At 59.1% G+C, this 17,626-nt stretch overlaps 1 protein-coding gene across 2 annotated transcripts in view; it reads right to left on the reverse strand.

The window, feature by feature from the left end:
* SFRP1 (secreted frizzled related protein 1) overlaps positions 1–17,349 on the reverse strand; it is a 33,486-nt gene extending 16,137 nt beyond the window's left edge. The window contains exons 1-2 of one of the 2 annotated variants that reach the window (XM_089327367.1): positions 16,475–17,349; positions 12,264–12,404 (exon numbers count right to left, since the gene is read on the reverse strand). In XM_089327367.1, the coding sequence (XP_089183493.1) occupies positions 12,264–12,404; positions 16,475–17,000 (667 nt within the window). In that variant the 5' untranslated portion in view covers positions 17,001–17,349. The remainder of the gene's footprint in view (positions 1–12,263; positions 12,405–16,474) is intronic. The other variant, XM_008273926.5, reaches the window with a different exon arrangement.
* Positions 17,350–17,626: the final 277 nt, after the last annotated feature.

Consider the following 17,626-nt stretch of genomic DNA (forward strand, 5'->3'; position numbering starts at 1 on the left):
GTTCTTCCTCGCACCCCTGCTTGAACGAGAAGCCCTCCCTGGGGGACTTGGTGCAGAGCTGGTGGCCGGCACTCGGGACTGGTGTCGCAGGGGAGTGACACGTGGGGTGCGAATACTTGCAGACTCCAGGACTCCTGGCCGCCCTGTCACAGGATCCACACAGCTGCCCTGCGGAGCCTGCACGGCTCGCCCTGCTTGGTGCGCGAGAAAACCGTGCCTCTGAGCCCTGCTCCTGTGCAAAGCCAGGTGGCTGGCACGTCACTGGGGGACAGGCACGCAGACCCGCTCCGAGTCTGAGAAAGCAGTTGCTTAGAGAGGACCTGCAGCCGGCGCCGCGGCTCAATAGACTAATCCTCCACCTAGCGGCGCCGGCACACCAGGTTCTAGTCCCGGTCGGGGCACCGGATTCTGTCCCGGTTGCCCTTCTTCCAGGCCAGCTCTCTGCTGTGGCCAGGGAGTGCAGTGGAGGACGGCCCAAGTGCTTGGGCCCTGCACCCCATGGGAGACCAGGAGAAGCACCTGGCTCCTGGCTTCGGATCAGTGCGGTGCTCCGGCCGCAGCGGCCATTGGAGGGTGAACCAACGGCAAAAGGAAGACCTTTCTCTCTGTCTCTCTCTCTCACTGTCCACTCTGCCTGTCAAAAATAAAAAATAAAAGAAAGGACCTGCTCCACACCGCCCAGCCTCTTGCCTCACCCATGGCCAGGGGCTGCTGCACACCGTCCACCTCTGCATTTCTGATCAAGTCCAGAGCAGCCCGGGGGGGACAGAGATGGAGAGCAGCCCAGGGGAAGGGGGCTGAGGCAGGACATCCGGCAGCCACCAGCTCTGGGTCTGGAGCACATGGAGCTACACAATTCACCACCCTGTGCCGTGGTCCCAAAGACCCCCACTCCACTTCACCTACGGCGTCAACTCACTGCCCCTCTGTTCCAGCCTCTTCTACACTGCCTAAGAGGAAGGCCAAGTGCACCCGGCGGCCGTGCATGGGGAGCAAGGCAGTGCCTAGCCATGCTCTGCCCTGGGCTCTGCCCTTGGCTGACAGTCCCTGCTAACTGCCGTGGAATCTCAGCTCAGACCGGCCTGGCCAGGCTCACCGTGACGACGCATTGTGCACACACAAACACACGGACTCACACAGACGTGTCTACACCTGTGCCTCCCACACCTGCCATGCCCACAGAGGTGCACACACACATGGCCCCGGGTCTCACACAGTGGTCTCGCAGACACACACACACACACACACAGTGGTGCAAACACACACGGGCACCCCCCTGCCTGCCCTGCCCCTTGCCCCTGACTGTGGCTGCACAGCCGCCCCCTCCCAGCCGCCCCTGCCCTGGGCCCTCACTCCCAGTCTCACGATCACCAGCCCGGCTCCACCAGCACAGCATCTGCTGCCCGCCTGGGCCGCTAACGAGGTCTGGGGAGAAACGCCGGGGCCGTTTATGACAGCTGCTAATGACGACTGCTCTCAGTAATGACCAGCTCTGCGGTGACCCAGGCATGAGCAAATTACAGGCCCCTGGCTCCCATTCAGCACACCCAGAAGGAGGTTTCCTGGGGGCACTGACCACACCACATGGTCCCTCCCCCGGCCCACTGGGACGGCCAGGCCAAGCCAACTTCATCAAGCCGAGGGCTGCTCCCAGTGGGTGGCCCTGAGTTGGCCCAGCCCCAGCCAGCTCTGCCCTGAGCCACACTCTCCCTCCTGCCTCTAAGTTAGCACAGAGCTACCTTCTGGCCAACAGCAGGTGGCCGAGGGGCTCGGCCGCGGAACTCTGAAGCAAAAGCCCCTTCTTGGCTGCTTTGCTGGGCTTTTCCTATAGACAGCCTCTCGTGCCAGGCCCAGGGAAGAAAAGCTTCAAACCCCCTGCCTGCAGCTCAAACCTCGCAGGAGGATAACTCCAGAGTCAGTCTCTGCCTTGTGGGGACCAAGCAGGACTCAGGGCTCAGCGGAAGCCCAAGAACTCTCTGCTGAATGCAGTCTACAGGAGTGTACACCTGCCATGCATGGCCAGCGTCTCTCACACACACACACACACACACACACACACACACAACAGTCAGGAGGCTCCCCGGCCAGTGCAGTCCCCCTGGGGAGCAGTGGCTGCAGACTCAGCCCCCAGTGGAATGAACACACCTGTTCACCTCAACTGCCGTGCCACAACTGGGGGCACAGAGGGGACCCCAAAGCTCCACTCCCTTCTGCCACACCGCAAATCAGCCTGCAAGGCCCCAGGCCTTGGCTGCTGCTACCAGAGACAAATGCCCAACAAATGGCAGACGTCTTTATCTGTACAAGGGGACTTTAAAAAGTTCACATAAAATGGAATGCAAAGATAAGGTCGTGCAGAGGGCATTCCATATCAGAGCCCCAGTTCGAGTCCCGGCTGCCACACTTCCGATCCAGCTCTCTGCTATGGCCTGGAAAAGCAGCAGAGGATGGCCTAAGTGCTTGGGCCCCTGCACCCATGTGGGAGACCCAGATGGAATTTCACTTGGGTTTGGGCCAGCCCTGGGTCACTGGGGCCATTTGGGGAGTGAAATAGTGAATGGAAGATCTTTTTCTGTCTCTGTCTCTGTTTCTGTCTCTCTCTGCCTTTCAAATAAATCTTATTTTAAAAAATAAATAAATTCCTTTTGCTGAAAAACATCTTTGAAATTTGTGCATATAAATAAAGGATTTTCCAAAACTTCCTGGACAGCACCTATTAAGAAAAAAAGAACCACGCACAAGTTTCTAATTCTTTTGTTCCCAAACTCATCTGCGATTCTATCTTCTGTGAGCTTTTTCTAATTTTTTTTTTTTTTTTTTTTTTTTTTTTTTTTTGACAGGCAGAGTGGACAGTGAGAGAGAGAGAGACAGAGAGAAAGGTCTTCCTTTGCCGTTGGTTCACCCTCCAATGGCCGCCGCGGCCGGCGCGCTGCGGCCGGCGCACCGCGCTGATCCGATGGGAGGAGCCAGGAGCCAGGTGCTTTTCCTGGTCTCCCATGGGGTGCAGGGCCCAAGCACCTGGGCCATCCTCCACTGCACTCCCGGGCCACAGCAGAGGGCTGGCCTGGAAGAGGGGCAACCGGGACAGAATCCAGCGCCCCGACCGGGACTAGAACCCGGTGTGCCGGCGCCGCCAGGCGGAGGATTAGCCTAGTGAGCCACGGCGCCGGCTTCTGTGAGCTTTTTCAAGTCTGTTCGTACCTACGTACCTGAGCCAGGTGCTGTCACTTTAAGAACTGCTCCTCCTGGTTTGGGTCTTGCCTCCCCTTTCCCGCCTTTCTTGACCCTGGAGCCTGGACACTCTCCCCAGCCCCCACGGAAGAGCCGACCCTCCCTCAGGCCTGAGAGCGGGCACCGTCCGGCACATTTGAGATGAGCCGGGACCCCCAAAGCTTCAGCCAGGCCCAGGTGCAGGGCTGGGTGCTGAGGAGGCGGGACATGCTCCGGGAGGTTTCTAGAACTCAGCCAGGCCTCTCTCGGGTGCAGCCACCAGCCACAGAAGCACACGCCGCGGCTTCCCCTCCATGGACGACCTGCCGTGAAGGGAGGATACCACACACACACACACACACACCACCCCCACACACACACACCACACACACCAGACATGCAAACATACACACACCACACACACCCCCCAGATGTGCACACACACACACCCCAGATGGGTGCACACACACACCCCAGATGTGCACACACATACACACACATATCACACATACCACACACCACACGCACACCCCAGACATGCACATACACACACACCACAAACACACCAGATGTGCACACACACACCACACACCCCAGACTTGCACACACATATACTACACACAGACCACACACACACACACCAGACATGCACACACACAGACTATACACACATACCAGACATGCACACACATACACACACTACACACACACCCCAGACATGCACATATGCACTACACACTCATACCAAATGTGCCCACATACACACACACCACACACCCCCCAGATGTGCACACATACACACACCCCAGATGGGTGCACACACACACCCCCCCAGATGTGCACACACATACACACACATATCACACATACCACACACCACACGCACACCCCAGACGTGCACACACACACACCACAAACACACCAGATGTGCACACATACACCACACACCCCAGACTTGCACACACATACACTACACACAGACCACACACACACACATGCACACACACAGACTACACACACATACCAGATGAGCACACATATACACACCACACACACAGCTCAGACTTGCACACACATACACTACACACACAGACCACACACACCAGACATGCACACACACAGACTGTACACACATACCAGACATGCACACAGACTGTACACACATACCAGACATGCACACACATACACACACCCCAGACATGCACATATGCACTACACACTCATACCAAATGTGCCCTCATACACACACACCACACACACACATATACTATACACACACACCCCACACATGCACACACACCCCACACATACACATAAACTCCAGACACACATAAACACACACCTCCGACATGCACACACACCAAACACAAACACACACCAGACACAAACACACACCCAGGTTTATGTCCAAACAGCCAACAAAGGAGGAGGCGTCGGAGGTGTTCCCTAAAGGGAGCTTCCTGCAGGAGAGCTGACGGCCAGGCAGAGAGAACCGGAGGGAGAGAGCCCCCGGCCCCACCCGAGTGGGAGGATGCTTCCCCACCACCGGCCTGCCCCCGAGCTAACAGGCACAGCCTCGCTTCAGCCCCGTCCTAAAGCAAGATCCAACAGGAGCCCGGCCCCCAAGCCCAGGAGGTCAGAGCGAGAGCACCGGGCGTGGGGGCCGGGTGAGGGGGTGCAGGTGCCAGCTCAGCCGTCCCTCCCAGGAAAGCCGCTCTCACCACCAGCACGGAATCTCCCCTGGAAAGATCTAGAAGGCCCTGCACTCCATGGCCACTCACTCCATGCCTTGCACCTGTCGTGAGCACCTCCTCTGCCTTCCCTAGTGGGAGCTCTCTTGGCCAAGGGTCAAGGGAAGCCCCAGGCAGCGTCCCCCCACCAGCACTCCCCTGAATAATTCAAAATCAGTACAAGCCACAAGGTAACTTCAACCCTGCTCGCCTTCCCCTCTGCCCTGGCCCCAGCCCCCTGCCTGTTTGAGTCAACTGGTTCCCAGGAAACCCAGCAGCCGGCTCTGGCAGGTCCCGCAAACCCAACGCTCCAAGTCCCAGTCCTTCCTCGGGGTCACCCAGCCACTCGGAACCAGGTCCTCCCAGGCACAGCACGTGAGTGGACAGCACTAGCACCCGGGCTGGGTCTCTTTCGCAGCCATGCTGTCATTTGAATATTTATCGTGTGCGTCTGGCTTTCACATGGGATTTGCAACCTACCAGCTACCCGTGTATAACCTTGGTAGAAACGCACAGGCACTCTCCATCAGAACGGGCCCAGGGTTTATTTTCCTGCCAGATAAACACTTGCTTTGATAAATCATCCGTGCGACAGTGTCCCTAAGGGAGTAAACAAAGGTTGCAAGCAGGATCTACCGGCCTTTGAGACGCCTTCCAACGCTAATGCAGGTTTAATTGGCTGCACTAAGCAGGCTGGGGCAGGACAAGGGTCTGACATTTCTTTGGCCATTTGTTCTCCTTTAAGGGGAAAAAAATAGAGATTGCAGCTTCTGGCTCGTTTCTGCCCAACTGGATGAAATCTACCCACATTTAAATACAGCTTTGCTTCTGCATCAGCCCTGTTTTTTTTGGTTAAAGGGAGCGGAATATCACAAGGAGGCTATTTGGAAAGGAAAAAGCCAAGTGCCCGCTGGACCAAAAAGCCAAAGAGCTACTGATTCTCTCTTGGGCAAACCTCAATAAATGATGTGCACCACACAGTAAGTGCACCGTTTCTAAAAAGCATACACACACACACACACACACACACACGGGAGGGGGGGAGAGGAGTGAGCGCTCTGGTGGGACGTCCCAGCTCTGTGTACCCCGCAGTCTCGAACAACATCCGAAACTAAAACTCAGCTCTCCGGACTGCTAGACCCGCCAACGTTCTTGCTCACTTTTGTTAACTATGGCACCTTGAAACCGCATATTGCATACACATCACCAGCCCTACTTGGTAAAGGAGGAGCCAGGCTCAGGGTGAGCGCCGCTCCAGGAAGGAAGCCAGCAATCGCTGACTCCTGTGTGCTGGGCACAGACACTGGCCCAGTCCCACCCCACAGAGGGAGTAAAGGCGCACCTCACCGCCACAGCCCAGGGAGCGCCTCCTGCACGGGAATGCGCAGAGCACAAGATGGACAAGAGCGAGCGAGGCTATGAGCTCTGGGCTGGGACTCGCTGGCAGGAAGGAAAGCGCCATTTCCAAGGGGAGCAGTCCTGGTCTATACAAGGACTAACCACAATAAAGGCGAACCAGAAAGCAGGTGCCTCCTCGCCCTGCTTCCCTCCTCCCCAAGGGTTTACGCATGCCACAGATAAGGAGGGCAGGGTGCTGAGTAAATCCAGCCAGACACAGAGAGGAAAACTCTGCTAGCTCCCTGGGGAGCCAAGTTCACAGACAGGAGGGTCGGGGTGGGGAGAACATTTAAACTGCAGACATTTTCAGTTTGGATGATGAGAAATCCAGAGATGCATGGTGGGGACGGTCGCATGGCCACGTGGATGTCATTCGTGCCACTGGCTGAACACTTAGAAAGGGTTAAAATGGTAAAGGTTAGGGCCCGCCTCTGCCTGCATCACCAGCATCCCATAGGGGCGCCAGTTCACATCCCGGCTGCTCCACTTCCAATCCAGCTCCCTGCTGATGCACCTGGGAAAGCAGTGGAGGATGGCCCAAGTGCTTGGGCCCCTGCACCCGAGTGATAGACCCAGAAGAAGATCCTGGCTCCTGGCTTCCTGATCGGCTCAGTTCCTGCCGTTGCAGCCATTTGGGGAATGAATGAGCAAATTAAAGACCCCCCCCCAACTCTACCTCTCAAATAAGTAAATAAATCTTTTTAAAAGATGGTAAAGGGTATGCATACATGGAGTCTTCAAAAAGTCACTAGAAAAATGCAATGCTAAGACAAATTTATTCAGGTGCAGAGATTTTCAATCCATGCATGGTTTTCGTAAGAAGCACTTTCCATGAACTTTTCGAAGGCACCTCACATATATTACTTCAAGCTTTTAAAACATTGATAAGGAAGGGCAGTGCAGCAGGGTAACCCACCACCTGAGACACATCAGTTCCCTATGAGCACCAGCTGAAGTCCCAGCTGCTCCACTTCCAATCCAGCTCCCTGCTAATGCGCCCAGGAAAGCAGCAGAGGATGGCCCAAGTGCCTGGGCTCCTGCACCCACATGGGGGATGTCAGGTGTCAGGCAATCCTGACCCAATCATGACCAGACCTAAGCCACACCAGCAGGATGCAAGGGACAGGGAAGCCGGTATGGGAAAGATATCAGGCACATGCAGAGGACAGCAGGGCGTCTGAGGACCCCTGGAAAGAGCTCCACGCCGAGCACCCACCAAGGATGCCCACAGGGGGGGCCCGGGCCTGCCTTCCTTGCTGACACCATTCCACCACTCCACACCGACACCTGCACCTGGTACCGTCTGCCATCTCACCGAGCAGAACTATTTCGAGCTGTACCCGGGGCTGCCCGGCACCCCTGCAGTGGGCGATCAAGGACTGGAAGGCAATGCCCCCACCCTGGCTTCTGCTTCCTTCCTCAATCTTCAGCTCACTTTCACTGCTTGCAAAGGAGATTCCCAAGGCAGTATGCTTTACGTGAGTCTCGGCCCGCCAGCCGGCCGCAGGTGTAGCCAGCAGAGAATCAGCGATGGAGGTAGGCTGCTCCTTGCTCACAACATCACGTCCTCACGCTTCCTCCACATCTAACCTCAGCCCAAATTCCTGGGGACGGGTTTAGCAGCACTCGGGGGTCCCCAATCCCAGCGGGTGGAGGAGCAGGTGACATCACACACAACCCACCCACCCCAGGCATCAGGTAGAGGCAGAGACCGGAAGGAGACCAGGGCTGCAGCTGAGACCCCACGAGGTTCCTGGATGTTATGGCAATTTTATATTTTAAGGGGTACATTCGGTCACGCAAAACAGGGCACGCACTTTTTCTCGAACTTACTAAACAAGCTGCCCACACTGGTAGAAAGGAGCTTCCTCCCGGATCAACAAGGAGCCCACGGAGCCAGCCCTTGTCACACGCACGCTCACCTGACTCGCTGGTATTTTACACCTGCCACGTGGGAGCCGCTGTCCCCACCCCGCGGAGCCAATGGAGTACAAGTGGGCCTTGGACGTGTGTTCTGAGACACAGCTCAGCACGGACTCTGCCCGCTTTGTCAGGTGCATACATGGGAACAGCTCATCTCACCAGGAACACAGGACACCAGCAAGCACAAAAGGAAAGGAACCTCCCAACCCGCTGAGGAAGCCCAAACCCAGGGGACTGCAACAAACTCCCGGCAAAAGGGAATGAAATTGTGAAATGAAACAGTTAAGTTTACTTTGTTGCAAAAAAAAAAAAAAAAAAAAAAAAAAAAAACTTTGACCTCCACTGCACCGTTTCCTGTTTTTATCTCTAATATGCATCCTCCAAGATCTTCCTGGAGGCTTTGCTCAAAGTCTCTCAGGTTTCGAAATTTTCGGCTCCAAAATGAACTTACTTACAGGTTAATTCCCTTTTCCAGGAACTTTGTGAAGCGCACATATATTGTCATGCAAATATATGCCAGAGGAGCTTAAGGATTTTACAGATACAGAGAGGAAGCTGGAGAATGGATGAAGTGTCCAGAGAGGGAGGTTGGGGGGGGGGGGGTCGAAGGGGGCTGCAGGCACTGGTGTTACCAATAAGACTGGTAGTGGGGCAGCTGCCGAGAGGATGCGGGCCTGATTCCTCAGGCCAGGGCAGCCAGAGCGGACCACCGCATCCTCACTCAGGTGTGGCAGGCAGGCTGGGCGCCGTGCTGAGTCGGGACACCGTGCCAGCTAACTTCTGGTTTCCTGCATCGGTTTCGTGGTCCAGGGCTGCACCAGCAGGAGGCCGAGGGTGCAGAGCCGAGCGCTAACCCTGCCCAGCTCCCAGGGGCACTGCAGGAGCCGAGCGTGCCTGCTGACCCGGAAGGAATGCACCCCTTATCCCTGGAGCTCACAGAGCGCCCAGAAGCAGCGCGATGTCTTCCCACCAGGGATGTCAGGCCCAGTGAATGCGAAGTTTGATCCCTGGAGTAGGGGAGTCAAACGTGCCTTTTCTTCTCCGTGGCATGTCAGCCCGCATTGTGGCGCGGCTTTGTTTCCGAGCGGAATCCCATCAGCGTGGCTGACTGCCTCACTTACTTGAAGTGAACTGAGCTAGGAAACAAGTTTCTCAACAAGGCTGCATTCTGCAGAGTGCGAGGAAGGGCAGAGTTAAGCTCAGCCCCTGCAGAGAGAGAGGACAGCAGGAAAAAAATCCCATTTACTGTGTTCTAAGAACATTACCAAAAAAAAAAAAAAACAAAACAAAAAACACCAATAGGGCGCTCCTGCATTCAGATCAAGGAAGCCTGGCCCAGCCCGCGTCTGTGCCCAGGAAGTCAGAGCAGCTCCAGGCAGCCTGCAGGTTGTCCGTCACCTCCTGGGGGAGGTGGGCAGCACGGTGGCGTGCAAAAGCGTCCAGCCCTGGCCGGGAAAGTCGGAATCCCTCCTTACCAAACAAGATGTCCTCCGAGGTTTAGGAGGAACTCAAAACCTCTGTGAACCCCAAAAGAAAATCAGACCATATCGCACAAGCTAAGATGCCGCCTGCTGTGCTGACTTTCCATTTCAGAGGCGCCGGTTCGAGTCCCAGCTGCTCCACTTCCCATCCAGCTCTCTGTTGTGGCCTGGGAAAGCAGTGAGGGATGGCCCAAGTGCTTGGGCCCCTGCACCCCTGTGGGAAACCCGGAGGAAGCTCCTGGATCCTGGCTTTGGATCAGCCCAGCTCCGGCCACTGTGGCCATTTGAGGAGTGAACCAGCGGATGGAAGACCTATCTCTCTTTCTCTCTAACTCTAGCTCTCAAATGAATAAATAAATCTTAGAGAAATAAAAGAAAGGAAGAAAACCATCTCAAGGCTAAGGGGACACAGGCCCAACTGGCTAATTTCTCAGACTCACTGAGGCCTGATTGGATATTAACATGAGACCCCTCTCCTATATGCAAGCAGTACCTGGTGGCTTGCTAAACCTATAAGTACTGGGCATGGCGCTGGGCATAGTGGGCTAAGCTGCGGCCTGCAGTGCCCGCATCCCATGTGGGTGCCGGTTCGAGTCCCGGCTGCTCCATTTCTGATCCAGCTCCTTGCTAAAGCACCTGGGCTCCCTACATCGAGGCCACACCTCCAGTTTAACCAGCTGCCACAGATACGGTCAGGAAGCATAATCTGGCCCAGCCACGGGGTCACAGCAGGGAGGAGGCCTGGTGGTGACTTCCCAACAAAGAGCCTGAGCGTCCAGACCTAAATGCGCTTCTTACAGTGCCTCGGTGTCCACCTGGGCCCCCGGGCCGCAAGCCTCTGCCTTAGAAAATGAGGCCGTGACTCCGCGAAATCATCACGCTGAAACCCAGGGTTAATGTATTCCATGTCGGGATTTCTGGATCGCAGAGCGCACTGCTATACTTTGTGCCTTTGTGCGCAATGCATGCGCAATGCATGCCGAAGGTGCAGGGCGCCTGTGTCCAGGAGTGGTGAGTTCAGTTCCCCACACATGCACAAGAAGGCCCCGCCTGCCCGTCACCTCCACGCGTCCAGTCCCAGGGTTTCCCATCGCTCCTCGCCGTGGCGCGGGAATACACGCCAAGGGGGCCCCTGGACTTGCTCAAGTGCCCAGGGAGTATCGCGACTCAGGCAGCTCCCTCCGCTCCTCCCCTCACCCCCCCCCCCCAAGGTCCGGTGGGATGGCAGGCACATCTGAGCACACACGCCCCCCTGGCCACGCAACAAAAGGCTTTTTGTCAAGGTTTCTGAGATGGCGCTTTCACGTCCCGTCCCCCCTTAGGTCCAAAGGCATGTTTGCAAAGGAACCTGATTCCCGGATGAAGAGCTGGCTGCCGGGCAGTGGTGGGGGGAGGGGGGCGCGCACCCACAGATTTTTTTTAGGAGCCCCAGGTCGGGGGGGCGCACCTCTGCCCAAGCCGGATCGCTCATATCCAGAAAGCAAACAGCCGCCACCTAGGAAGACGCCGCCGGGGCTACTGAGTCTGCGCGCGCCCTCCTATGCAGCTGCATCTGAGTTCATCAAACATGGCAAGGAGCAAAAATGGCTGTGACTCGAATCCCAGCTGCCGAGCAGAGCGTCTGAGACCCGTGGCGTACCCCCACGCCGCGCAGGTCACACCCTAGGACTGCACCTTAGCCGGAACACGTAATTTGCTTGGTGCACCACGCGCCCAGCAGTGGCCTTTGCTGCAGCAATAGCCCCCCACCCCCACCCCCGTGCACCTGACTGCGCCCCGTGAATGCAAACCCGGAGCAGCGGTTCTGACTCACATCACCTACCTTCATGCTTTTCCCCGGCAAGAAATCCAACGTGTGAGCTACAAGCAGCATGCTGTTCAGTACGCAGGGGGCCTGGCCTGAGCCACTCGCCCCTCCGCACAGGCAGGGGAGAGGCGAGGAGCTGCGTCTCTCTCAGTCTCCTCTCCCAGCTCCAGGCTGGGGCGGGGGTGGGGTTAGTCTAGGTCTCCTCTGCCATTCTAAGTGCCACTCCCCAGCCATTCTAAGTGCTGATTCCAGAATTCTCTTTTCCCCTCCGAGTGATTTGACAAGAAGGGAGAGAATGCATGCTTTCTGCAGGAGAGGGGGCCCTCCTCTGAACACCCCCCACCCCCCCACCCCCACCTCCACCCCTGCAACAAGGCACCAGCCATTTAAATTCTGGGCAGAGTAGCGCTGACACCTAGGGGTGGATGTCAAAAGGGCAGGACCAGGAGGAGCCCAGCCCAAGCTCCCCCTGGAGCAGGGGAGAGAGGACCCTCCCTCCTGGAGGCTCCCAGGGACTTGCTGCTCTCCCCTCATCCGGCCCCTAAGTCCACCTCCCTCCACGTGGATGCCCTGTGCGGAAGGGCAGAAGGGCGGAAGCGTTAACAACCACCCAGTTCTGCACCCCACCATGTCCTCTCTCGGCCACTGGGAGAGGACGGAGGCAGGGTCCCAAGACTCCCAAGCAGATGCAGCCCAGGATCTGGGAACACAGACCAGGAAGGACAGGCTGTGGAGTCCCCACCCCGGGGTGGGGGGCGGCCGGGAACATTCTCTCACCAAACTCGCTGGCGCACAGATGTTCGATGATGGCCTCAGATTTCAACTCGTTGTCACACGGAGGACACACCGTGGTGCCTGGAGAGAGAAGCGGGCACAGAGAGCATTAGACGCGGGGGAGGGGACCTCTGGGGGGGGGAAGCCCCTCTGCTGGGCTCCTGAGGACGGCCCCCAGAGACCCGGCTGTGAAGGCACCCACAAACCCAGCATCCGTCTCTGTAAGTGGTGGCTGGCCAGGGTGCCACGGGTCCCTGGGGACACGGCAGGCTGGTTACCCTCCAAAAAGATCCGCATTCTGGCTGTTCCTTTCCTGCTGCTTCTCCTCCCTCCTTGAAATGACGCCACCGTGTATCCCAGAGACCTGCCCCTTCCAACTTGCAAACTCCCAAGAAGACAGATCAAGCTGAGCAGCCCTCAGTCGCCCCCAGCACCCCCCCGCTCCCCCGTGCAGGGGCTACAGCAGGGTCTCTGGCGGGGCAGCTGCAAAGGGGCGGGAAAGTGCCAGCCAAATGGGAGGACGAGCAGGATGGAGACAGCTCCGCGAAGGCTCTTTCATGAGCAACTGTGAAGCACTTTGAAGAGGAGCGGCGGGGCGGGGAGGGGGCTGGGGCGGCAAGCCCCTGGAAGGCTTCTCCAGGCCACGGGGTGCTGTCCAGGCCTCCAGGAGGCGGCTGTGGGGTAGAACCCGCCCAAGGCGGAGGTAGCTCGTCACCATCCTCACCCTGCATCAGGCTGAGAGGTGAGAGAACAACCAGGCGGAACCCAAGGGCTCCACACCCACCTTCGCTGGACTGCAGCTGAAGCCCCCGAAGACCAGCCTGGAGCCGGAGGGTGCAGTTGAGAAGGGGGTGGGGGGGCGGTCGGTACACTGAGCGCCCCCTGCTCTCAGTCCTCACCCCTCACCCCTACCCAGCCTCTTGCGGCAGCATCTCCCACCCCGCCGGGTGACGGGGAACTGAGCAAAGCCTTCCACGGTGGAAGAGCAGGAGGGCGCTGGCCCTCCCCCCTCCCCATCTTCTCCCCAGCTCCACGCAGGGTGCCGAGTGGCCCACAGACACCCCCGTCCCGTCTGCATTGGAATGTCAGGAAGTTCAGGGAACACAGAACTGAAAGGTGCTTGTGTGTGGTGCACACGTTCCTGAGATCTGCGCATGCACAGGCTCTGGTGTCGAAAGCATCTATCACGGGGAATAAAATAAAAATTGTGAATGGACTGCAAAAGTTCTGGCACCAAAATGAGCATATCTCCTCAGCCGATTTTCCATGAATCTTACTGACACGCTCCAGTATCTGCAGCCAGCACCAAACACTGTCCATATTGACAGCAGTGAGAACCACACGCCAGGGGCCAGGTAGCCACCCGTGACACCAGCATCCCACATCACAGCAGTCCCAGCTGCCCCACTTGCCATCCAGCTCCCTGCTAATGCGCCTGGGAAAGCAGCAGAGGATGGCCTAAGTGCTTGGGCCCCTGCACCCACGTGGGAGGAGACCCAGAGGAAGCTCTTGGATCCTGGCTTCGGATCAGCGCAGCTCCAGCTGTTGCAGCCATTTAGAGAGTAAACCAGTGGATGGAAGACTTTCTCTCTCTCTCTTTCTGCCTCTCTGTAACTCTGCCTTTCAAAGAAATACATCAATCTTTAAAACACACACACAGTGTGGAAGTCACCCCCTTACAAGGACCTAAGACTATAATCCTGGTACAACAAGTAGCAAGGTCCAGGCAGCCAAGAACCCAGAGGCCAGGGCTCCTCCAGTCGGCTCTGCGCAGGCTCCTTTAGGAGCTGAGATGAATCCAGGGCAGCCCGCTCTGCACTCACTTCAGTTCCATCTGGGCCTCAGCGCCTCTGCAGGCGGAGTGGCCCCAGCCCCTGCAGGTCCACAACAGGGCTCCCTCCATCCCAGCTCCACTCCAGGCTGCCAGCAGAGCTGCTTGCTCGCTGCAGAGAGGCGAGAAGGAGTGCATAATGCGATAGTCATCCCTGCCTCCGCCTGCTCCTCCTCCTCCTCCTCCTCCTCCTCCTCCTCCTCCTCCTCCTCCTCCTCCGGGGGTCAGCAGGGCCCCTCAGCTACCCAGCAGGACAAATCCCCCCAGTCATCCAACCGAAAGGTAGAACAAAATCACTACTTTAGGGTTGAAAGCGAGTGAGCGAAAAACCAAAAGGTTTTGTTTTGTTACTGTTGAACGGAAGCTTGCACGCTGGCTGCAAGCAGGATTAAGTGAACTTTTAAAAATCCACACACACACCAGTGCTCGCTCTCACGCGCTCTCTCTCGCTCTCACACACTCAGAAGCCCATGTGGCTTAGACACCCCCTTAGGGTGTGGGAGGGAAGGTTCATTTCTCATGATGAGGTTTCTGCTTAATAGCACACGGCTTAGCCAATACCCCAGCACCAACCGTGTGCGAGCAGGAACCCGAAAGACATCAAGTGAAGTACGCAAAGCTGGGCCATTGCTCCGGAAATAAAGTTTTCACTGCAAGAATGACCGAGTAGAAGACTGGGGGTGCGATTATTCTCACCCCAAAGTGCCCGCACCTATCCTGGAGCCACCACCCGCTGGGTTTCCATGATCAGAGTGTCACCTGCCCCTGCACGCGTGCACACACACACACACAGTGCTCAGCTGCCCCGGACAAAGTTACATGGGGCTCCCGACCCCAAGGGGGCTCCTCCACGGGGAGACCCAGCCCCAAGTCCCACGCATAGCTTCTTCGGCTTTGCTCAGCAAAGAACCAAGAGGGACAAGAGGGACGAGGGAGAGGCACAAGCTGCATCCAGGAGATGGCAATGGTGGAGCCCCACCACCACCAACTCCATCCTGTGGGGGTGCTGGGCTGGGAGTGATGCCCCCTGGTGAGCCGTGTCCCCCCCCCCCCCCGCTTTCCCTCAGACTGGCCACTTCCCCTGCAAGCTGTCCCCACTGAGATCGCTGAGTCTGGTCCACCCCCAACCTGGCAGGAGGAGCAGCGGCCACTCAACCTCCCTGGGCAGGGCCAGGCTAGTTCCCAGCCGCTAGAGGAAGCGAAAGCTCAGCTCCACAACTCGGTGCACTGCTGTGGTCGGTTACACCTCACAACAGCACACAAAGTGCTCTCAGGTAGAGATGCTGGGACCCCGGGACCCCACCACCACCATCCAGCAGCCTCTGCCTCTCCCACCCACCTTGGAGCCAACAGCCTTCCAAGCTCAGGGCGTCCCTTGCCCTACACCTAATTTCGGGGCGCCTGTGCACCCCCTCTTCTTGGCACCAGCAGCCGAGGGGAAAGACGCTCACCCTTGAGCATGCAAGCCCCACCCAGTCACCCATCCCCAGCCTGGGGTGGGGAAGTCTGGCCTGGCCCAGCCCAGCCTCTGAGCCTACACACTGCTCCCCACGAAGCTGCTCCCCAAGAACTGCAGGGCTGGCTGAATTCACGCTGGGTTTTAGTTTTGGTTTTGCTCTTCTGCCTCCCCAAGATTTCTGTTCTTCTTGTTCTCGCGAAAAAAGTGACTTTTTTAAACAGGAGAGGCTGGGGAGCCGGGAGCTTGGCAGCCTGCAAAGTTTTACTCCAGCGGCTAATGACATTTTTATATTTCTAATGACCTGCGGGTTTGCGCACATGAGCGAGACGTGCGGCCGTGCGGGAGGACCCGAGAAGCGAGTTTCCGACCCGCTTACATCCCGCCGGCGATCCAGGGCTGCGACCCGCCAGCTCTCCGCCCTGCGCTCTGCCGGGTCCGCGGCGGGCCCGGGGGGCCGCGCCGCTAGCTGAACGGCCGGCTAGGGGAGCAGGGTCCCGTCAGCGGGAAAAAGACAGGAGTCACGAACAAAACTCGCCTCCGAATCTACTCGACCGAGCTCGGGCCGGCGGCTTCCCACCCCCTTCCCTGCCCCGCACCGCACCACCTTCGTTGTGGGCTAGGGGTTGGGGGTGCCCGAGACGCGAGGAGAGGAGCTCTCCGCTTCGATCGCCAGCGCGGGGCTTTGTTCCAGGTGCGCAAAAACGCGACCCTGGGTCCCGCCGAGAGCCAAGGCGCGCAAGCCCCGCGGGGCGCTTGGCAAGCGCGCGCGCGCTCCGCCCGGCCCAGCCCGGCCCGGTCCAGGGGCCGCCGCTGGAGCCCAGTCCAGCCCAGCCCGGTCCAGCCCGGCCGCGCTGGCCTCACCTTGCGGCTTGGCGGCCTCGGTGGCGTTGGGCGGCGTCATGGCGATGCAGACGTCCCCCTCCGGGAACTTGTCGCACCTCAGCATCTCGGGCCAGTGGAAGCCGAAGAACTGCATGACCGGCTCGCACGCGTCGCGCACGGCCTCGCAGAGCCAGCGGCACGGGTGCACGGGCCGGTCGAGGCACACGGGCGCGAAGAGGGCGCACAGGAAGACCTGCGTGCCTATGTGGCAGTTCTTGTTGAGCAGCGGCACCCAGCTGCTGGCCTGCTGCTTCACCTCGGCCATCGTCTCGTGCTCCAGCAGGTTGGGCAACACCATCTTCTTGTAGCCCACGGTGTGGCACAGCCGCAGGTCCGCCGGGATGTCCACGCACTGCGGCGGCTTGCTGTAGAAGCGCCCGCTCGGGTACGGGCCGACATCCGACTGGAAGCTCACGTAGTCATACTCGCTGGCCGAGCCCGCGGCCAGCAGCAGCCCGGCGGCCAGCGCCAGCAGCAGCGCGCCCGGGGCGGCCCCGCCGCCCATGCCGCCTCCCGCCACGTCGGGGCGGCCGCGCCCGCAAACTTGCAAGCGGCCCCGGGGGACAAAAGGCGCCGTGCCCACCCTGCCCGGCGGCGCAGCGGCCGCGCGCGCAGCTGCCCGGCCCCGGCGTGCGGCGTGGGGTTGGCGGGGGGGGGGGGGGGGTTGGGGAGGTGGGCGGCCCCGGTGCTGGGCCTGCCGCGGCCGGGAGCTGGCGCGGGAGTCGGCGGCGCCGGGGACGCGAGGCCGCTGCGGGCTCCGAGGCGCGCGCGCGGCGGGCGGCGGGCGGCGGGCGGCGGGCGCGGCACCGACTCCCGCGGCTGCAGGGCCCCGAGTGCGCCGCGCTCCTGCGGCCGGGCCCGCGGAGCCTCGCGCGCAGCCAATCAGCTCCCGGCTGCCGCGGGCCGCGCGCCTCGCCCCGCCGCTCGGCGGCGCGAGGGGCCAATGGCTGCCCTCGCCGGAGGGCTCGGTTCGCAGGGACCGGACGCGGGGCAGCCCCCTCCTCTCCGCCCCCCTGCACGATCGAGCCCTGCCAGTGCGAGAAGCGGCAAGGGACGCGCCCCGGGGAGCAGAGGCGCAGCGGGCGGGAGCGACGTGCGGGGCGCGCTCTCGTGCGCGGGCGGAGGAGCCGG

Source organism: Oryctolagus cuniculus, chromosome 2 (assembly GCF_051225735.1).
Source record: "Oryctolagus cuniculus isolate XC-2025 breed Fujian yellow rabbit chromosome 2, ASM5122573v1, whole genome shotgun sequence".
NCBI classification, from domain to species: Eukaryota; Metazoa; Chordata; class Mammalia; order Lagomorpha; family Leporidae; genus Oryctolagus; species Oryctolagus cuniculus.